Source organism: Caretta caretta, chromosome 2, assembly GCF_965140235.1.
Source record: "Caretta caretta isolate rCarCar2 chromosome 2, rCarCar1.hap1, whole genome shotgun sequence".
In the NCBI taxonomy this organism is placed as follows: Eukaryota; Metazoa; Chordata; order Testudines; family Cheloniidae; genus Caretta; species Caretta caretta.
In genome coordinates, this window is record NC_134207.1 from 155699035 (window position 1) to 155722853 (window position 23819).

Below are 23819 nucleotides of genomic sequence, written 5' to 3' on the forward strand. Positions count from 1 at the left end.
CAGAGCACCACTCTCAGAAGCCCTTCTGTCTACTTAGATACATGGTGCAGGGACTGTTTCTGAGGTTGGTGCTGCCTGAGACAAGTCTGTGCAGTGGCATACTCAGGCTGTCGGGGAAAGCCAGGAAGTGATTCTCCATGAACAAATCCCACAACAAGGAGTATTAAACTAGAACATTCTCCAGATTATAACCATTTCCCCATTCTGCTATCGTTGAGAAATAATAAAGATAAGCAGTTCAAACAGTATTTTGTGCTGTTCCTTCCACTGCAATCACCTCTCTCTCTCTCTCTCTCTCTCTGGGCTTTCTATACCACTCATCATTTTATAGTAAATTCTTAAAAAACATATTAATGGAGATATGCCAACATCATCAGACAAAGGAATAAACAAAAATTTAGATCAACTTCAAGCTCCATTACAAATATAGGGAAAAAGAATATCAATGTTTGACAAATACAGACACACAACATTGGTAGGGAGAGAAATGTTATTTCTTCATATTTAGAGGAAATGATTACTTTCATTTGTCTGGAGGTTTTGAGAAGACTAACAAAACACAGCAAATATCTCTATACCAAAAGGGCTTTTATCACTGGAAACCACAAGAAACATGGGAATGTATTAAAAGTTATTGTCATTAAACGTTTTATGTGCATCCAACTCAGCCACAGGACAATCTTTACTTGTTTATGTAAGGGCAACTGAACAGGGTGTGAATGAGCAAGCACCATGATGCTAAAACAGCGTTCAGGTATATGAGGAAGAACATATCACTTGTTCACAGAATGCTTGCATTAGGTTTTATTCCTTTAACTAAATCCCCTAAATCTCCAGGAAAATAATTAGGAACAGGTCTCATAGTTAGGTAAAAGGAGAAAAAAAAGTCAAGAACATTTTCTTCTTGCTGTAACAATTCACTCATTTTGGGCCTGGTTCTTACATAAGTGTAAAGCAAAGTAACCCTACTGAGTTATTCTGCATGTACACATGGTGTAAATGAGATCAGAATCTGGCACTTATTGTACCTCTCTTAATCATGGTGAAATGAGTACAAATTGATTTTAAAAATAAGGAAATACTTTTCATAGGAAACCAGTATTGAAGCTAAAACTAGTATGTACTAAATCATCCCCAAGTGCAGGAGGGAAAAGTACCCTAGAAACTCTTCAGATGAAATCCTGGTATCATTGAAGACAATGGGAATTTTGCCCTTGACTTCAATGCAGCCAGGATTTCACCTCAGGTCTCCAGAGAATCATCGCATCCAGGGTGAAAGAATGATGCTACTTGCAGGGGATTGGGAGTAAAACTTACAACTTTGTAGATGCCCTGAGATCTGTGAGGAAATCCATTTCCATTTCTGTGGATCTCAGGGCATCTTTGTAAAGATTCAGCCCCTCTCCACCTTAGAGCCATGGTACAACGAGGCACTGTATCATCACTGAAGACCCAGCTGCATCTGTACATTATCGTCCTCTCTGAGAGGGGTTAAACAGAAAAGACCGGAAGTGAATGCTGCTCTGAGTAACACTAACTCCTGCTGTATTTCTATAAGATTGTCAGGGACATCTGCCCCCAGCTCACTCCACTTCAGTCAGCTGTGCCCCCCAAATCACACAAAGCCTCAAGTCCACAACGTTTAAATGGAAGGGCTTCTGCTGTAGAGAAATTACGCTTTCCAGGTTACAATGCCCCCATTCTGTGCTTACTAGCCAGATGTGGTAGGCATTTGTACTAGTTTCATCCCCTTTGCCCCATGCAGCAGAGGGGCTGAAATGGTCTTATGTATACACAAATTATTCACTAACACTATGCAGAAAAATTCCTATTGCATCCCCCTGCCCCCAGTGCTATATGGTTTGAGATGTATTTCACCTTTTTAAAGAATATTCCAAGAAAACATAAAACCCTGGAGAAAGAGGGAGTCATTCGGATTCCATTTTAATAGGTGTTTCCGTGAGTGAGTGAGTGAGTGAGTGAGTGAGTGAATGTACACTATTGCCAGCCAGACTTTCAATATCGCCATTACAAATGTTCAAAAATCAAGCTCACCTTATCTGGAATATAGCAAAATTGACTGAAAGTGCTCAGATCTATGCTAACAATACAGTGCTAGTATTTGAAGATTTCTGTTACCAAAAGAGCACTTACCTGTAATCATACTTAGAGCTGATAAACATGCTAAGGCTGGGATATCAAGGTTAAGGCTCTGTAAATTTAATGAAAAGTCTTTAATTGACTCGAGCCACTCCCCAAATCCACGAAGGCACTGAAGTCTATGAAGCACAAGTCCATTGCAGAATACAAACTTATCTTCAGCAGTATCAGATCTTGAAAAAAAATTTAAATCATAAACACACATAATTTTACAAAAAGATGTACAAACAATAGTGAAATGTGTATCATTTAATATCTAACACATATTATTACGGGCATATGTGGGCATTTATGTTTGACAATATGCTTCTTCCTGTGGGCAAAACTACAACAAACAAGCTTCTATGATTGCTTACTTTGGAGAGCTATAAGCCTGAGGTTAACTGTAGCATGTGCTGTAGATTGTCTAATTAGTTAAGATTTTTTGGTCCTGCCAAAGGCACAAGCAGCAGAGACATTTTACATTAAATACTGTATGTTTGAACCTAAGGAAGACAAAGTGTATATGCTTTGAAATACAGTGATAATATGACTTGGAGAAAGCAGAGATTATTTTCATTCTGTGATCCTTAGTGTTTCCTCCCTTACATTTCTCAAATTTCAAAAATTGTTGAAGACAAAACAATAGAAAATATATAAACTAATGTACACAAATGCACAGAACATACTGTAATACTCAAGGCAGAAAATCTCTTATGTGAAAAATTCACAGTATTTGTCAGACTATAACTAAACACTAAAAAGAATCCCTGATAAAAACAAACAAACAATCAAACATAGTTCATCTTCGCCCTAAAGAAACAGGGGCATAACTCAAAACTCCATCCTGGGATTTCCCTGTAACTATCTTAGATACAATGTCTTAACTAGTGCCAGGCTGACAAATGGCACCTCACTCTATGAAATGACTTGGTATTAGGAAGAAAAACAATCTGAACAGGATTTTGGAGCCCCTTTATCCCCTTCCAAAACAGAATTTCAAGACATCTGTGTGATAGGAAAAAAAACTCCAAACCATTGCATTACAAATGCTCTTCTACAGGTCATATAGGCAAGTACAAAACAGCCTCGCAAGTAAACAAGGACAAATTATGATTAAAAGGAGAAAAGAAGATTTGGTAAATCCAATAAATGGAAGCACATTAGTGAGAATAATATTATTCCATTTCTGTACATTATTTTCTTATTTTTCTTCACTTGTATCACAAATTGAACACAGTATTTTGTCAGGTTTCAGAGTAGCAGCCGTGTTAGACTGTATCCTCAAAAAGAAAAGGAGTACTTGTGGCACCTTAGAGACTAACAAATTTATTTGAGCATAAGCTGTAGCTCACGAAAGCTTATGCTGAAACAAATTTGTTAGTCTCTAAGGTGCCACAAGTACTCCTTTTCTTTTTACAGTATTTTGTGTCTTTTGTTGCTGTTTCTTTTCGGCTGTTTTCACAAATAACAAAAGTAAAGCTATCGCTCTACTTATCCTTTAAAAAAAAAAAGTAGAAATTCACAGTTTTTCACATCAATTTAATATGGGATTATTTTCAATCACAAGTAATTACCTGATGGAGAGTCTTAGTACAAACAGCTCCAAAAAAGCTGATTCTATGAGTAATGTCTGATCTTCCTTTGGGAGATCAGTAAATCCTGGAATTTTTTCCGCCCAGCCCCTGGATATGTCAATGGAGGCAGTCAGAAGATTATAGAACTGTTGTACATGTTCTGCATCTGTGCCTGCAGCAGCCTGGTCAGTGGAACAGTACTAAAATGAAAGCCACAGAAAGTAATATTATGCGTTTTTAAAGAATGCCACAATACATACAATGCTGTCTGCTCAACAGTGCTTTTCCAGTGAGTCCCTCAACGGCAAAGACAGTAGGTTATTTTATCAAAGGGATAATAAACAGTTAAATATGAATGTAATGCCTATATATATATATATATATATATATGTATGTGTGTGGGTGTGTGTATATGTGTGTTTTACTTTTAATATAGGTAGCTCTTGAATACCGTAACTGTAACTATATGGATTTATAGTAGGGCTGTCAATTAATTGCAGTTGACTCATGTGATTAACTCAAAAAATTAATTGTGATTAAAAAAATTAATCATGATTAATTGCACTGTTAAGCAATAGAATACCAATTGAAACCTATTAAATATTTTGGAAATGTTTCTACATTTTCAAATATATTGATTTCAATTACAACACAGAATACAAAGTGTACAGTGCTAACTTTATATTATTTTATACAAATCTTTGCACTGTAAAAATGATAAAAGAAATAGTACTTTTCAATTCACATCATACAAGTACTGGAGTTCAATCTCTTTATCATGAAAGTGCAAATTAAAAAATGTAGGTTTTTTTGTTATATAACTGCACTCAAAAACAAACCAATGTAAAACTTTAGAGCCTACACGTCCACTCAGTGCTACTTCTTTTGTTCAGCCAGTCGCTAAGAGAAACAAGTTTGTTTACATTTATGGGAGAAACTGCTGCCCACTTCTTAATTACAATGTCACCTGAAAGTGAGAACAGGTGTTTGCATGGCACTGTTGTAGCTGGCGTTGCAAGATATTTACATGCCAGATGCACTAAAGATTCATATGCCTCTTCATGCTTCGGCCATTGTTCCGGAGGACGTACTTCCATGCTTATGATGCTCGTTAAAAAAATAATGCATTAATTAAATTTGTGACTGAACTCCTTGGGGGAGAATTGTATGTCCCCTGCTGTTTTACCTGCATTCTGCCATATATTTCATGTTATAGCAGCCTCAAATGATGACCCAGCACATGTTGTTCGTTTTAAGAACACTTTCACTGCAAATTTGTCAAAATGCAAAGAAGATACTGATGTGAAATTTTTAAGACAACTACAGCACTCGACCCAAGATTTAAGAATCTGAAGTGCCGTTCAAAATCTGAGAGGGACGAGATGTGGAGTATGCTTTCAGAAATCTTAAAAGAGCAACACTCTGATGTGGAAACTACAGAACCCAAACCACCAAAAAAGAAAATCAACCTTCTGCTGGTGGCATCTGACTCAGATGATGAAAATGAACATGCGTTGGTCCGCACAGTTTTGGATCATTATTGAGCAGAACCCATCATCAGCATGGTTGCATGTCCTCTGGAATGGTGGTTGAAACATGAAGGGACATGAGTCTTTAGTGCATTTGGCCTGTAAATATCTTGCAACGCCAGCTACAACAGTGCCATGTGACCATCTGTTCTCACTTTCAGGTGACATTGTAAACAAGAAGCAGGCAGCATTATCTTCTGAAAATGTAAACAAAATTGTTTATCTGAACGATTGCCTGAACAAGAAGTAGGACTGAGTGGACATGTAGGCTCTAATGTTTTACATTGTTTTATTTTGGAATGCAGGGTTTTTTGTATATAATTCTACATTTGTAAGTTCAACTTTCATGCTAAAGAGACTGCACTACAGTACTTGTATTAGGTGAATTGAAAAATACTATTTATTATGTTTTTTACAGTGAAAATATTTGTAATCAAAAATAAATGTAAAGTGAGCACTGTACACTTTGTATTCTGTGTTGTAATTGAAATCAGTGTATTTGAAAATGTAGAAAACATCCAAAAATATGTAAATAAATGGTATTCTATTATTGTTTAACAGAGTGATTTTCATACGATTAATCACAATTATTTTTTTAATCCTGAGATTAATTGTGATTAATTTTTTATAGAAATTTATAGAAATCAGGCATTTTATAAATGACCAAATTTGGCCTTTATCCATATGCTGTTACTCAACAAAACTAGAAATCTGGTGGTTAGCATCACTTTTAAAACTGGAAGGATATAAGAATTCTGTTTAACGTATCACAATTTTTAAATTTCCCACTGATGAATTTGGCTCAATGTATTGTAAATGCAGATTTCCTCCAAATCACTATCTCACCGTGCGAGAGGCATGTGGGATAAATCTCTTTTCTTATCTGACACATGCAGCATCAATCCATCTGAATAAAAAATTGGTTCAAAGTAAAACAACTGGCCAAAATGACCTCATCATCAGAACCGAACAATTTTTAGGTTTAGGTAAAGAATGTATCATCTTGTTGACACAACCAATCCTTCCAACAGCCCCAGCTTCCTTAACTTCCCCATGACCTGCCAACAGACTGCAGCTCCTTCCCTGCTACCACTTCCGACTTCTTCACTACTGGATCCTGTCATTTCTGAATTCAAATCTTATGGCCAGGGTCTAAGCCTGGCCTAGTCTCTCTGTGACATGGAGCACAGCCAGAGTGATGTGGCCCAGCCTATTACTGTGTCTGAGAAGTGCTGCTGGTTTCCTGAGTGGAGAGAGATGAATCTGGAATTTACTCCATGGCTGTAACAACTTCCTCTCCACTAGGTCCTTCGGAGTAATTTCTGGGAGGGATTTAGTGCAAAACAGTATCGCCCTGGGCCTCCCACCAAAAGATCTCCACAGCTGACGGAGAGAAGCACTTCAAAGAGCACCCTCAAATGGCAGCTAGAGACAGAGCCCATTGACTTGAGGAATCCGTTGATAGCACCGTCAAGGGGGGACAAGGTGGGAGGGGAAAGACCCCCCCAGCCTCCCTCAATGACAACAGGAATGTTTCTTGGGCCCCTACTACTGCCACCTCACCGCCCTTGCAGATCTGATTGAGGCTGTTACTGCAGCCACAAGGTCTTCCTCTGTGGAGGAGTGAGAGGGGGAAGGTGCAAAGAGGAACCCTGGAGTGTGTAGCTCTTGTCCACTACATACTCCCCTAGGGGAAGCAGGTTCACCGATGGTGTAGAATGAGCAGGATGAATGGTCTCAGAATCATGGGTAGGTTGGAGATACACAAGAAGTGACACTGGAAACCCTACATAACTCTGGCCACATCTGAGGTATCTCTGCTGGCGCTAAGTAATTCCTGTCTGCTCAACCCAGCATTAGCTGCAGGGCCATTTCTCATCCTGTGCTCCCATTGCCTCTCCCAGTCATAAAAGCACATGTGATCCCTCTGACGAAGTTCATATGGGGAAAATCCTGACCCTGTAGCTATGGAGGGTCACCTGACACTGAACCAGTGCAGACAGGAAGATGCAGGGCTGGGGAGAGGACGGGGGCTGTTCAGGGTGTGCACATTGCATGGTTACACAAGTCCTTGGTCCTCCCGCCATGAAGGGGGCCTGGGGTGCACAAGTGGGAAGAGAGGCTATTCTAGCCATTGGAAGCAATAGCCATTGTGGAGTGGCTATGCAGCTTCTCCATGGCCTGGAGGGGGCTAGGAGGATGATTTCACCACCATCACCACTGGTCCCCTGTGCATCTGCCCAGTACTCAGCCCAGATACTCAGTCTGGGTGCTGGGATTTGGCTTCCCCCTGAGGTTAGCAGGGCAAATTAATCTGGCTCGTGTGTGACACTGGAATTCAAGGAGCACGTGCTGCACAGACCGTCAGTTCCTGGACTCCTGTTTTACGTGCTACTCAGACTGTGCAGAGGAGGGGGGTGGCTATGTGGTGCCATAGGAGCATGTCACCTCTGGGTGTGCCATCTGACTCCTGCGTGCTGTCAGCCTGTTTGCTAATTATTACAAAATATAAACCACAATGTACATCTCCCTATCATTTTGGCCTTAGAGCAGGATACTTGTTTAGTAGGTTACATGGTGAGGCCATAAGTGATTAGAAAATAAGAAGGCTCCAGTGCAAGTGAACAACCTCCACAAATTCCCAAAGGCAAAATGCGGAGGGGGCAATGGGGGGGGGGGAGGAACTGACCTGGGCAGTTATTCCAGACTCATGGGAAATCTGGCTGCACTCAAATACGCTGGCAGCCAAGTCCCTCCAAAGTGCTGCATGACATCATGCATTTTGGATGTTCTTTGTCATAGTTATTGGGTAAGTAAAACATCTCTCCTCCCCCAAGGTCAGATCCTGCCCCCAAGACCTTTGCATGCAGGGGACCCTCTGTGTGTGGATCCCCCCATCCCATGCAGAAATTTTGGAGGGTAGCAACTTTTGTGATACCCCCTATATCCACACTACGCGAGGGGATGGACGTGGGTCAGGGAACCGATGGACCTGATCTGGGAGAGGGCAAGCACCCACCAGCCCCACACAAATTGCTCGGAAAAGGTACGATACCTCCAGGCTGTATTAACTTTTCTGCAGAGCTACATATTGGGGAGCCCCCATTTAATGGGCTCTGGAGACAGCCACAGCCAGGAAGCCCTAGAGCCAATGTGGAGGAGATGCAGAACCCCAGGATCTGCTTGGCCCTAGGGAGACCTACTTGGTTGTGCAGGGGTGGAACTATGGCACATTCATTCCATGAGGGGCAAACAGAATGATTTGAGGGAAATTCCTCCCCCTTCCACAGGTATTTCTGAGGCAGGACATGCTCTGAGCCACAGAAATCAGCAAAAAGAAAAAAATATAACGCTCTAAAGCCATCCCATGCGTAGCTCATCTGAAGTCAATCGGGATAAATCTGGCCCAGTATTTTTAAAGCACTCCTTGACCACATTAAATTGACCTATAATGGCAACAACACAGAATGTTACCATTTTCTAACCCTAACGTGAATATTTCCGTGTTACAATAGAGAAGCAGGTTTATTAAATTGAATATATGTTTAATAACTCTACATATTTCTTAGATTTGTTTTGCTAATTCTAGTAGCTCAATCCAGCTCATGGGAGCATGATGAGCAGAATGACAGAAATTGTATTTCCTGCCTTTGAACGGTTAGTCACTGCTAGAATATGTCATTCATTACTAGAAAGGCTCACATTTTACCAAAAATAGATGAGGAAACCAAATGGGGCCAAATTCTACAGTCCTGGATTACGCACAAATCATTCCCTGCACTGGGAAAACCCAACAATCACCCCATGGGAAGGAGCTGGTGTTTACCTCACTCCTGCAGAAAACAACTAGCAGGCCTGGCCTTAGTCAAGAGACCATTGAAGAGAAGGGGGAGCACTCTGCACTCCATGAGACATCACCACAAACTGGAGGCACTTTGGGAGAAAGTCAGAAGAGCCTGTGGTTGCTGCCAAGATTTTCCCCAAGGGGAGCTCCTGTGTACAGCAGCATTATTTTATGTAGGATATGAAAGTCTGATGCTGTGCAAAGTGGTCATACACCCCTGTTCCACTCCTTCCTGCTTATGTCAGACCTCCTGGAGCTTGCATGGTTTCAAAAACATGGAGGAGGCTTCCTTAGATTTCAAGGGGAGGAGCAATTATACTCTTAGTGCATCTCCTGTTTCTGCATTGTGACCCTGGCATTTGCTTAATTTCTGGCCTCTATATACAGAGGGTTTTATTATAAATACAGATTACTGCCCTATTTTACCCTTAATCAGACAAAATTCTTACTGAAGTTGATGGGAATGCTGCCTGAATAAGGAGTGCTAGATTTGCGGCTTTATTCGCTTGTCACTCGCACAGTACAAGTCTGAACTTCATGGAATTACAACAGTGAAACAGGTGTGAGACGAATATGGCCCTTGGCCTTTAATAAGTTATAAAACAATCTTCCTAGTAATTGTTTTGGAAACCATATATCTTAATATTCTGTTACTGTGGACAGATAAATTAAAACCAACTCCGAAATGAAGAGTAGCAATGTTCTGAATAGAAATAAGATTTGTTTTGACATTCCAAGGTTATATGATTATTTGGATTTTCTTTGTGCAATGTACTGATTCTTTTTTTTTTTAAACAAATCCTGTATTGAGGTTTTTATTACTATTTTATTACGGCAGGCATGACAATATTATTAGATTACAGTATGCTAGAAATTTGAAAAATTAAAGCCCCATTCCTGCAATGTATTGTGTGTGGGTGCCCCTCCATCAAGGCATGGGGTCCACCTGCATGCAATGCATTGCAGAATTAGTATCTTACTGAACACACCTATAATTACTCTGCTCAGCAACAGAATTCATGAAAGTGGTTTTGTAAGTACATGTTTTTACTACATATACCATTCCACTAATATCAGTTGATTTACAGTTTTCATTTTGTTCACGCTAATTCCTTAAAAAATATGCAGAACATTTACAAAGATATGATTCATTAATTTATGTTAGGAGGCTTAAAAAGAGGTTTTCAGTACTACGAAGCACTACCAACTATTATATTTTACTCTAAAGTAAAGTTAGGGTTTCAAATCCTGCCAACCACCAATCAGACACAACAGAATCTTTTCGTTACGAAGCATAAACTAATTTAACATCAACAATGCAGTTTTCCTTAGGCTTCCAATGAAATTGTACACCATCATAAAAAATATTAGCCACTTAGATCTATGAGCTATTTTTGTATGAACTGAAATAGTCACTGTAGGTTTTTTAAAAGAAAATCACATAAAAATACACAATTTTCATTGGATTTTTGTCAATGTCAAAAGCTATACATCTATCAGTATACATTCAGGGGCTCAATCCTGTATATACACATCTGGGTAACTTTACTCACAGAAGTAAGTCCATTTAATTCAGTAGGACTATGTACATCAGTAAAGTTACTGACATGCATAAATGTTTGTAGGTTCAGGCCCAATGTGTTTTGGGAAAGTTAAAATAAATGAAAATATACCCAATGCATTCTTCCATTAAAAATCATCAGACAAAAATATAAACTGGGTGCTTAATAAACAAAGCAAAAAAATTCTATAGGTAACTATAGATTAGCCTGTAGAAAAGCATCTGTAATGTGCCTATAATTATTAAAGAATGTCAATATAATTACAAATAAATGGAAAGGTTATTAATATATATAAAATATAATAGAATATATAGAATCTTCTTAATAGTAAATGATGCATTGGCTGCATAGAGTGATGTTGTTTTGACCAGTTTCATATTTAGTAAAATTTAATAAAGAGAAAGGGATTTGTTCATGATTTTCCACATATGTGTTTTTTCTTTCCTTGTTTTGGAATTTCAATCATATATTTTAATAAGTGCAGGTGAGCTATAGCCTATTTTCTGCAGTAGATAACAAAATAGCTCGTCACTATTTAAATAAAATAAATATATAAAAATAAAGTTACAAAAATCTACAATATATGAGAATTCTTTGCTTTTTCAATTATTTTTTTCAGTTTGATTTAAAGAACTATTCAACCGACTTGGATTAATCAATAATAAATAATACCTATCTCTTATATAGTGCTTTTCATCAAGTAGGTCTCAAAGTACATTACAAAGGAGGTCAGTATCATTATAATTTACTCCGTCAACCTAATATGCATGCTGTATGATGCAATGGTCCAATTCTGCTCCTACTGAAAACAATGGTGAAACTCCCATTGATTTTAACTGGAGCAGAGCCGGATGCCTATTTGTTTCAACAACCAGGTATAACTTCTCGTAACCCATCTATCTGAATATGAGAAAAGCAGTTAGGTTTTCCAAACTAGAAATTAAGACCCCAATCCCACAACTGACTGCACAGGAGCCCATCCCGGAGTCTGCCCTGAGTCCTGTTAAAGTCAATGAAGCTCTGCACGGTTGCGCACAGCCTGTTGCGGGAACAGTGCCCTATTTACCTATGCACACTTGCTTTAGCACACCTGTGGGGAGTACTGCAGATAGTCTTGTGTCTTAAACTCTGTATCACAACAGATAGAGGCTAAAATTAATTCCCAGTGTAACTCCATTTAAGTCAGTGCCGACACACCTGGAATAGGGCACTGGGTCAGTTATTACTTTATCTAAATTTTACAGTTCTCTCATTTCAATGTACTGATTGTTAAATTTTAAAAAATACAATTTAGCAATTATTTCTATGCAAAAAATCATAAAACATACTCTGGAATAATCAAGCTCTCGGGGTGTGGAGTCAGTTAAAGCGCGGACCAGGGCATTCATCATACTGATTGGAGGAGAAGGTGGGGAGGGCTGGGAAGGTTCCTGCTGTAAAGGGCTCTTTGGTTTGGAAGGCAGACGACCTCTTCTCCCTTTCAGGCTATCAGTACGGACAACTGATTAAAGAAGAACAAAAATCAGTCCACAAAGACATCACCAAAAAGCTACAACCACAAATGAGCACCAGGTTAGTTCTTAATTATGATTAGCCCAGCAAAATCCATAATATGCTTCCATTTAGATAGATAGATAGATAGATATATCACTGCCATCCTTAATTGCAGAGATATAAGTGAATATTATAAAACAGTGTGAAGCTCAGACTTGTAGCCAGCAATGTTACATCTGACCAGCGCCCTTTTTATGTAACCCCCGTTCTGTCCCTGAATGTTTAAGTTTTGCACACACACACACACACAAATACAAACCCCAATAATTATACGAATAATGTACATTTAAGCCTTCTTACTGAATAATTCTTAGCTTCCTTAAAACACTTCACATGCTATGGGCCTGATCCTGAAAATGCTTACTCATGTGAGTACTTCCATCAGTGGGACTACTCACATCCTTAAGCATTTGCAGGATTCAATCCTGGTTCCATTACAATCAATGGCAAACCTTATATTTAATTCCATGGGAACAGACCAGCGCCCTATGTAAAGGTACGCAGGACACAATGTAATGCAGCCCCTCTGTGAGGTGGCAGACAACTGCAGTACAGCACACTGTACAGCAGGAAAGGGAGGAGAAACTTTGGCCAGGGTCACTGGGAAAATATCTTCCTCTGATGACCTTGCAGTTCTTGAACCTGTGGTTCCAGAGTATCCAGATATTATAAACCTAACGCCTGGAAAAAGAAAAAAAACAACTTACATATATTGCATAGACCCACGCTTTGGAGGTAAGTAAACTAAAAAGCCTACCATTATAAAATTCCTCATAAAATTAAATCTATATATTTTAACATAAGCAAATTTAATATTCAGATATTTGTGCTTATGATAGCATACGTTCCTTACCTTCTTTAACCATGCCGACACTGAGACACTTCTGAAAGCGGCAGTACTGGCATCTGTTACGACGTCTCTTATCCACTGGACAGTTTTTATTTGCCAAACAAACATATTTTGCGTTTTTCTGAACTGTTCTCTGAGAAAATGCAACGCAGAAATAGTCAACTGATAGTTTCTTGAATGAGCTAGGACCTGACAAGATGTATTTTAATTACAATGTGAAAAGCGACAGTGCAATTTGTATAATTAGATAAAATTAATTTCCTAACACACTAGCCCGGAGGAAAAACAGTTTTATTGGTGTTAGCTGCTGACAATGAAAATTGTCTAGGATTGTTCTGAAGCAAGTCTCAGGAGACAACCAACTTTGAATGATAAAATCATATCTGAAATTACCAGGTCATCGCATCTACCTTTGGGGATTAGATTATCTCCGCTTTTAATATCCCTTTGGGAACAATTTTCTACTTGGTTCATTCCCCTGATTATTACTGACCTTATTAAAATAGAATCAAAATAATCTGGTATGTACTTCTCTTGCTATCGCTGTTGTTAGTCAAATATCACAATAACTGGTTTTGCTAGCCATTAAAATCAGTACAGATGAAATCAAAACTACAAAAACCAAACCAAACCAAAAAAACCCCAAACCTTTCACAATTTAGTTAACTCTCATGGAAAAATAACTTAATTTGGAGAAAATGAATCGAGTTATATTTATACTGACACTTGCTTAGCTATAAAACAAATGTTTGGAGAGATGCTGACCAATTTATTTTTAAAATCCTATATTTATATTCTAACAAATAATTTTGAAAGCTATCAAATAGTTCAGATTTTATAAAAATAAGTTAAGACTAGAAAAAGAATAAAGCAGATATTGGTACAAAAAGTGTAAGGTGTTTTAATATTTAAAATCAATGCTATTTCAATAAATAACTCAATTTCACCACAGATGAGCAATTAATAGCAAAGACTTAAAAGCAACCACAATAAAATTCATAATTACTGTGACATTATAAACTGAATCTTTCATCAATATGAAATTATGTAGAAAAATGTTATTTCTTTCACATTTGTGTTCCTTGTGCAATAAAAGACAAGATCAAAAGTAATAAAAATAAGAAACACATCAAATCATTCACCACTTAAATGACAACTGCATCTTGTACTTGGAAAATCATTTTATAAATTTAGGGCCCAATCCTGCTCCCATATAAATTCACAGCAGTTTAGCTATTGACTTCCACAGGAGTAGGAACTTCATAGCTACTTTTCCCAGATGATTTTTGGTACCTATTCTAATTATATTTACACAACTAAGAGTTTTAATAGATATGTGTATATTTACCATATTATAAAAGTATTATCATTGAGTAATGTTACTAGTAGTAAGTGCAATAAAAAAATGTTTTAAACTTCCTGCTCCTATCAAAGCCAATGCAAAAACTTCCATTAACTTAAACAGGAGCAGGTCTCCGATCTTTACAGAAAGAAATTGACTAAATCAAACCTTCAACCTTGATACTAATAAATCAAACCCTAAGATCTACTGCAAGCTCTAAATTTAAACATGCCATTTGTAAGAGTAAACTGAAACCTTACATACGATCTGTAAAAAGCAAAAACAAATACTAAAACCTAGCATTAAAAACAAATAAAAAATGCATAAACCCAGAAAGCATAAGCAGAATTTTTCTTCATAGTGAATGCGTTATGTATTACCTGTACCCAGAACCTTCCCAGTTAGTCTCAGAGCTAATATTGAGGCACTGAGTAGTGCTTCGTCATTGCACTACTTAATACCTTTCACAGATCAGAATTCACTGGTTTCTCAACTAAATAGTTGTAGTCAAGCAGCAACTTCCTAGCATTACAAATGTTCTGTTTTATAACATACATTGACTCAATTGCCTCCTTGGCATGTCCTTAAATCTACGTTTCTTTGGATTACCCTATGGAGGGAGATTACACTTTTCACTGTTACTACTAGCTGAATTATTGGGACATCTGTATTTCATGCCTTGTTTTAAAAATATTTAATTACTCTGAATGCCTCAGAAAAGTCCAATTTGTTGAGAGCAAAATAAATGCAGCTAGATTTATTTCAAGAGAAGCTCCTGAAATAGTTGCCCTGCACTTCATGGAAAGTCATTATGTGCCAGACACTAGGCTGGTGTATATCAGTTTAGCTCCAGTGATTCAGCCAACTGAGGCCTTGTCTTCACAGTGTGTTAGTCCACACCAGAGCAATATAAATTCTAGTGCACACTAGCATGTTGCACACTGACTAGCACAGCATGCATTCTTAGTACTTTTTGAAATGGCCGGGATTACATTAACGCACACTAGGGAACTTTTAGTGCACGGCAGTAGGGTCCCACAGGCCAGTTAGTGCATGACATACTAATGTGCACTAAAATTTACACCTCTTTGGTGCAGACTAATCTGCAGTGTAGCCACGCCCTGAGACTCTGGGTGAGAACTAGCCCAATCTCTACACTACATCCTCTGGAAGATATTATTTGGCTTTGTATGAATAGTCACTTGGTGTCTACCTTCCCCCACCACACTACCCAGATGGTGGGTTTTCACTGTAACATACACTTGGCTCACAGAATCATCCTAACTTTTCTGGGTGAACTTATCAGCATAACAACAACCGAAGCAGTCAGTGGTTAGCGTGAATGGTGTGGGGATGACTTGGGATGGGGGGTTGGCATCTGTGCATAAGTATATACGGTTCTCACCTTAAAGAAGCCCTTGCACCCCTCGCACGTCCGTACCCCATAGTGTTGGCAGGCAGCATTGTCCCCACACACAGCGCAAGTGCCTTCTCCAGACGAGGAGCTCCTGCTGGGTGGGGAAGGCAGGCCACTGCTGCTGCCACTGCTCTCGCCCAACAGGCTGGAAGTGGCTGCATTGAGGCCCAGTGGCGAGAAGGCTAAGGCGGCTGCTCTTTTGGCCAGGGGGAGCCCATAAGGATGGTTCTCCATAGTGGTTTGACCGGCAGTGGGTCTGTCAGATCCCAGAGGCAGGCTCAGGGCAGCAGGGTCATAGCACATGTGGGCACCAGCTGCAGGCGTGTGGGGTGGCGAGTGCTTGAAGTGGAAGAGGGGGAAGCGGGTGGGCACAGTCTTCATAGGGGCAGAGTCCATCAGGTGGCTGGGGGCCATGCAGGTCTGTGCAGGTTGCAGCGGATGTGGGGGTTCATCCCACATGGAGGCCTGGTGAGAAGGGAATCCGGGAGTGGTGGGCGTGGAAGGCGGGGACTGCTTGAAGTACATGGAAGTGCTGGGCATCCCTTCATCTGTGGAGGGCGGCAGTGAGGAGTGGTAACTATGTAGCCGGCTGTCTTCCATTTTTATGAGGGGCCTCTGGCTGGAGGAGGCAGATTGCATTTGGTACAGGCAGGAGGGCTTGAGCTCATAGCTGCCAGAGTAACCCTCCATGAAGGTGCTGAAGCTGGGCAGGGAGGTGGTGGCGGTGGCAGTGATCTCGGTGCTGCTCAGGTCCATGGTCAGTTTGGTGTAGTCAGGATTCATGATCTCCGAGCTGTACTCTGAGCCATATGCGTAGGTCTGAGCTGCATAACTCGAACCAGGAGGTGAAGGGCTATACTGAGCTTGCACACAGGGCATATCTGCAAGGGCAAAAGGGGCCATTAGCAACAACAACAAACAACAACCACGTTGCGGCTGCAGCTTCAGGTCATCACTTACATTTCTCTTAGCCTTTTATGGTGATTTCCTGCATTTCACGGAGAGAAATTAGACACCCACTGCCAGAATGTGGGAGTTATAAATTTCCTCTGAGTACTCAGTATTTGAGAAGAAATATGTATTAGATGCATATGGGGCCACATTCTGCTCTCAGTTACGTTGGCTGAAATTACTGGAGTTACCCCAATTTTACACTGGTGTAAGTGAGAGCAGAAGCTGGCCCTAACTGCCCTAGCTCTACTGCCTGACAGACATAGATGTCAATGAGAATTAAACAAGAAGCATGAAACAGTATATGAATACATGCAATTATGCCATAAAATTTTCATGTGTGGAAAAACCACACTATCACAGTCTATTATGTATATAAAGGTATTGTCTAGAGTGTACTTCAAAGACACAACTGAAATCACTGTATCTGTTACTTAGGAGCTGTGAAGATAAATACTTCTTACTTGACCTAGAGCCTACATACTGTATTTTTGATCAGATCATAATTAAGGGGGATATCTTACCATCAGCTTTTAAGAAGAACTCCCCATTACAGGGAGGACTGCTAAAAAAGATGGCACAATAGACCCTAACGTTTTTTAAAACGTAAAGGCAAAAGTACACTGTATTTCTGTCTCGATTGCTATAGGAGATCTAGGTTGAGGTTGATACTAGTCCTGTATTTTTTTTACGTTGCATCATGAAAGTAAATCCAGTTCACTCACACAAAGAGTTGATTTATTTATTTATTTTCCACTTCTCTGTTCTTCACTTTATTGCTCACAGACCCAATGCAGCAATCTGTATGAGGTTTGCCTGCTTAGTCACTACAGGTTTCAAGCCCAGTATTTGCAATTGAAGCTAAAGACAGTCAGTGAGTTTCACTTTGACAAAACATACATCTTATTATTAGTGAGGGAAATGCTTTCACATGGAAAACCTGAGAAAGTAAAGAAGTATTATTACCCTTGGAGGAAATATATTTCAAAATTAGGACTAGTTTATCTCTTTATAACCAGTATAATTCGTATTCCAGAGGCACTGGATAAATGATACATACAAACATTTCTAAAGGTTAAAGGTAGCTGTTCTTCCTGGATATTTTAAGAAGTCCCTTTACTTTGGTTTCTTAAAACATTTCCTAGAAACTCTCACACAATAATCAAATTAATTTCTATTAAATAAACTTTTAATTCCTAATTTGTAGAGAAACACATTTAAATTAAGAACAGATTTTAATTATTGGATTTTCATGTCAGAAGAAAGACCAGCTTTTTCAAGTTTTCAAGGAACTTTGTAAAAATGTGGGAGAAAATTACTGCTTTTGTTTCCTAAAATGATTCTTTAAAGACTACTTTTATTTATATATCCAAATACTATATATTTTTTTAAAAAATAGGACAAAATCTTCATAAATCTTACCTCAAAAATCTTATTTATTTTTATTTCTAAAATGTGCCTGCCAGTCTCTGGGTGCATATACACAGTTGAACTAATGCAAATTAAGAAAGAAAACTCAGTGCCAACTTGTGATATTATCAAACAAGGGAAGTTAAACAACTGGTTTTCCTAAATATGTTGCTTATATGGTAATAGAGTAAAAGGAAATGAAACTCCTTCCATACACCTCCAATGAAAATTCTTTGAGAAATGCAGTTTAACAAGCAGATAAATAATGTCACAAATTGACATGTTGACACAGAATCTTGTGAAGGAGAAGGATTTTCTGCCTGTGCTGAACAGGAGCAGGCATTGATAAGAGATGACCTGCTGTTCCTCTTCTCTTCAGCAAGAATACCTGCACTACTGAATATAACATGGCTATTTCACTTTAAGAAACTATTATGCTAAATTTGCTATAAGGAAATAGAAATCTGCATTAAACCCTATTTGAAGAAAAGGAGGAGGAAAGAATTAAGGTAAGGATCTATTCGGATCTGCAGAACTCCTCTTACTAGCCTGATTCTCAGTGTGATCTACTGACTAGTTCTAACCCCTGTTTTTTCTTTCTACTTTAAGCACTGGGATTAGTTTTCCTCAAAAATAAATAATAATGTGACAATTTAATTATTATTATTTCTTAACACAATGTACCTAAAATAACCACGAGCCCCGTTTTAAAACGATGTATTAGCAAGACCAAGATGAATCAATACAAAATCTGGTTAGGAACATTCAGAGGCACTAACCTTTCTGAAATCTTTGCAAGAATGGTACATGAGAATACGAGTTAATAATGTTCACCATAACATCCCACCCACTTGCTTGCAATTTTCTCTTTCAATTTTTAATGTTGGTCAGGGACTTTTAATTCCTATGGATTCAGTCATAACAGTAAAAGTTTTATTAAATACAGTCTCTGAATGGCCATGCAATTAAATCGGGGAGCAAAATCTTCTCGAAGGCAAACTCCCTGCGCCCTGTTCAAAGCGAAATGGCGTTGCAAGAGCGAAATTTGGCCCTACGAGTTTGAAAATATTAAAACTGTTGATAGCATTTGCAAAAGAAGCTCGGCGTATTGGCAGGAGACTTTATTCTCACTCCGATTCCACTAATTCCTTGTTGCTGGGAGAAGCCAATTGTCTGGATTCTGCTCTCTTTGTTCCGCACGTGTAAACCCAGAATAACTCCATTGACTTCAGAGGAGCGACTCTGCATTTACACCACGTACTTCGGGGCTGAATACGTGTGCGGGCTCTGAGCGGGCAGGGGCCCCCCAGCCGCGGTGTGTCTGTTACCTGGAGGGTATCTTGCTCGCTGAATGGTGGGGCTGGTCGTCTGGACGGCGGAGGCTGCAGGAGGAGGCGGAATGCGGGCTGGCTGGGGCCGGTCTGCGGGTCCGGGTTTGGAGCCGGGACTCAGCGTGGGGCGCTCTTCCGAACCGGGCTCTGTCACACAGCAGGGAAAGAGAGAGGTCGGGAGTCACAAGGCGGTCTGCACCCGGTCGCGGGAGCCAGGCTCGGAGACCCGGGCTGAGATCACGCCGTGGGGCTGAAAACGAGCCGCAGAGCCGGCGATGGCAGGCAGGTTCTGAAGGGAAAGCCACTGCTCGGCCACCTGCAGCCTGGGATAACAGCGTTAGCGTGGGAACTGGGAGGGGAGAGGCAGATGTACAATTCAGCCCCAGCTCCCCCCCAAACCGGCGAGGGGCTTCTCGTGTTCCTCAGAAAGCAGGTCGCAGCCTTTCCCCCAGAGGTTAGGAAAACTCCAGCCCTAATGCTGCCATCCCCCCTCCCCCTTCTCTCTCGCTCAGGACGCCAGGGGAAGAGTCGGAAGGTGCCATGGAAAGGAAGTTTACACACTCTTTTGTCAGTAGCAACGTTATGGCAATATCGGGATCGGATTGGGCGTAAAGCCATGAAAGCCTCCTCCTTTCGCCCAGAGAAAGACGCCGTGGAAAATGTTTAGCAACTTTCCCCTCTAACTGGCTTGGCCCTTTTTTGTGCTACATGTGGGGGCATTTTCGGCAGGCCAGCAGGAAGTTTAAATCCGGGTGGATCCAGGCCAGAGGACAGGTATGGCCAAGGTAGACAGGCTCTTGCAGTGAACTGAAAGGATTTCTTACCCCACGCCGAGCTTGCCTTCTCCGTGCAGTCCCCGAAGGGTCGGCGCTCGCCCTCTCCCCGGGGGGGGGGGGGTGGAGGAACCCCGCGGATCAGCCCCCGCTCAGCCCCCAAACCTAGATCAGCCCCAATGCCAGCTTCTGTTCTTGCCCTGCCTCGGGATTGCAGCGCCCCTCGCACACGATATAAAAGCGACGCTTTAGTCTAATCTGCGGTGAGAGACCCCCCCAGCGGGTCGGGCATCCAATAACGACACCATTTTAGAGAAGTTCCTTTCCCTCTTCCGATAATATTCAGCACCTGGAGGGCTCCAGCACGTTTGCTGTCCTCGTAGCCTACTGACAACCCCCCCCTCTCCTTCAGCAAGTGCAGCCCTAAAACCAGCGGCCTTTCTCCTGTCCCCCGAAGGCTCCGCCGCCCTTGCGCCCTCTTCTGCCCTCGCTCCTCCCCCCCGGTGCTTTGCTGTGGCTCATCTCTTACCTGGTTTGGCTTTGTCACGCTTATTCTTGAAGCCAACACCTGCGTATCAGAGGGGAGGCTTTGCATTTCGGCGGGGAGGCACTAACATCGCCTCCCGTGTCAGGAGAGACCCCCCACCCCCCCACTTCCTCCCTTGTGTCTATTAGCGCGAGTCCTGGCCAGGAACTTTCGCCTACTTTTGCCATCATGCCCCGCGAAGCGCTCGGGGTGTCAAACGCTCATCTGCTCTTCTTCTCCCGGGCTTTTCCATCCCTCCCTGCTCTTGGGCCAGCGCTTGCAAGGCCGCTTCTTCCACTGCACTGAGCGCCCCAGGGCTCCCCTCCTCCCCCAAAGCCGCCGGTTACCTAGAGACACTCTCTGCGCCTTCAAACATGCAACACTCCTCCAGACTGCAGCCGCTGAGCCAGGAGCACAGAGCCTGGAGGGCTGTAAATTAGGAAGGAATAACTACCCTTGTCAAAGAGCCTTTCTTCCTCCTTACACTCTACATTCAGCCCCAAGTGACCCCCCCCCCCCCGGGTAATCTGAGGAGGAAACCGTGAAATGCTCCATTGTGATTGTGGCTCTTCAGCTGAGTTTCGAAACCTTCCTTTACCCCGGGAGGGACCGCGAAGGGGAAGCGTCACTGAATTAAAGTTTCAGCTGCATGTCGAGTAGCGGCTAGTTTGTAATTTAATCGCTACGTAACTATCAAACCAACCCACGGAACTCCAGCAAATAGCGCGCAACTTCAGTCAATTTCATCTCTGAGCGGCCCCGGCCGCTCTCTGTTTCTCAGCCTCTCGCTCTCAGTGTGTCATCATTGGGACAAGAAGAATTTAACATACAACAGTCCCCACGGAGAAAAAAAAGAAAAGGAATGGAAGAAGCTAATAAGCTGAAGCAGGCTGGAGAGAATTCCCGTGACTAATTCCAGAAGTTTATTTGAAAGTGACGCTCGCAGGGGACCCCCCTCCGCCCCCCTAAAAATAGCATTTTCCGCCCTTTATTTGGGAAAACTTTGGGAGTTAAATCCTTTAGCTCAAAATAAGGTGAAAACCAAACAACACTTCTCAACAACGTCAGTTAAGTATTAAAGTTTAGACGATCCATACCGCCACCGGGACAGCGCAGTATCGCGATACTGCAGACCAATAGCTGCCCACGATATACCACACTTGAATGCCCAGTATACAACATGTTATGGATTCTTTTAAAGACAGGCGCTGTTGCACAGTTAGGAAGAGAGACAGTTATACAGCGAGTTAAGGCAGCGAGTGAAATGCAGCTCCTCTGTACTGTGACACACGTGCTGGGTCTGTATAGTAAGTAATTACAATCTATGACCTCCAAAGGGAAAAGTGCAAATTTCTTAGGAGCATCTGCCAGGCAGACGTGCCTAGCAAAGATCCCATCTCATTTCATTACAATATGCCACATTCCAACAATTACCTCTTCGGCGAACTCTTCCAGCAGTTTGTTTGTTCTCTCCTAAAGCGAGATCAGATCAACCTGCCCTGCAGTCCCTATTCGTCCTAACTTGCACAAACAAAACCACTTATTTCCCAAGCACAGTTAAAGGAAGAGACAAATTACTCAAAAAGAAAAGGAGTACTTGTGGCACCTTAGAGACTAACGAATTGACTGCCATTCTTCGCTTCACCCGAGCTCCAAACTCCCCACCGCCGGCGGCAGCATCATTTCCATGACAACAACTAGCAGAAATACCGTAGTTTTCGGCTGAGGCTTCTATTTCAGAAACCCAGCTCTCCTGTTTAGGAGAGGAAAAGTCTCAAGTACGGGCTAACAAAACAGCATCAAATATATATCCACCCAGGACAGAAAGGAGTAAAAGTTCCAGGGTACAGCCCCCAGCATGTTAGATTAGTAACACTGGTGTTCATCACAAACAGTTGTCATTTCAAGAGCAATATAACCGGCAGCACAACTTTTACCAAGTCCATCCACATTCTCTCTCTCCCATTCATATATACATACTTGATTGCTGTGGCGGTTCCGTCTTTACATCTAGTTTGTAAATGCCCGTTTCCTTAAATGTGCATGTAGGCTCCGTCCAGTGGCAAAATTATAAAAGGCAAACCCAAGAGGTTCTTGGAGGCTGTACAGCTGGAGGCTGCGCTATCCCGAGTCATGGGAAAGGATTACGGAGGCTCGAGAGACCAGGAGCTGAGAGGAGCCTGCTGCTGCTGCTGCTGCTGCTGCTGCTGCTGGTGGTGGTGGTGGTGGTGGTGCTCCGGAGTGGAGCGTGTGTGCGAGAGAGTGAGTGATGACCAGCCAGCTGCAGCAATGTGCCTTTGTTTATATGCGCTGGCTCAGCGAGAGAGATCTGCCTCTGCCTCTGCCTGGGTCTCTCTCTCTCTGTCTGTCTCTGTGTGTGTGAGGCGAGAGAGGAAGGAGACTCCTCTGCCGCTGCTCTCTCCCTCTCCCTCTCTCTGAACGTCATTTATGTGAGAGGAGCCCTAGCGGCCTCGCCATAGAGCGACTGGAATGCGAGACGTCAATAGTGACGCCATGGGAGCCTGACGCTACTGCCCACCCCCCGCGCGCCCGCCCGCCCCAGACTCTGTGAGTCTCTCCCTCGGTACAGTGCGGCGCGTGCGAGAAAGCCCCGGCCCCGCACCTACACTGCCGGCATCTGGCTGCGACGCTCTGCTTAAATTTTCAGACTGCTGTCAACCTGCGAGACGTTACCAGGAGGGGAGAGGGAGGATATGGCTGGCAGGCTGGGTCTGAGTGCAGGAGGCGCGGGAATGTTAGTGGCAGTGTAGATATTTATCAATAATATCTATGGCCAGGATTAAGAATTAGAGCAATGCCTTATGCTGTTACTGCACACAGGAGCATTGCTTAACCGTATATATTTCAGGACAAAATAAGAGAGTATTTAATAAGGTAAAGTTCAGACGACACTTTGGACATGTAAACCGCGCTTATTATTGATGACGATTAAAACTGTTTAAGAGAAAAAAGTAAAAGGAAACTTTTTAAAGTGTAGGAACAAGGCGCAGGTT

General features: G+C 41.7%; 1 protein-coding gene across 4 annotated transcripts in view; it reads right to left on the reverse strand.

Annotated features, from left to right (window-relative positions):
- The window catches only part of NR4A3 (nuclear receptor subfamily 4 group A member 3), a 33608-nt gene extending 10316 nt beyond the window's left edge, over nt 1-23292 (reverse strand). The window contains exons 1-7 of one of the 4 annotated variants that reach the window (XM_048839408.2): nt 22786-23292; nt 19504-19653; nt 15803-16695; nt 13059-13188; nt 11980-12152; nt 3717-3916; nt 2155-2333 (exon numbers count right to left, since the gene is read on the reverse strand). In XM_048839408.2, coding sequence (XP_048695365.1) covers nt 2155-2333; nt 3717-3916; nt 11980-12152; nt 13059-13188; nt 15803-16693 — 1573 coding nt within the window. In that variant the 5' untranslated portion in view covers nt 16694-16695; nt 19504-19653; nt 22786-23292. The other 3 variants (XM_075125510.1, XM_048839412.2, XM_048839410.2) reach the window with 3 other exon arrangements.
- Nucleotides 23293-23819: the final 527 nt, after the last annotated feature.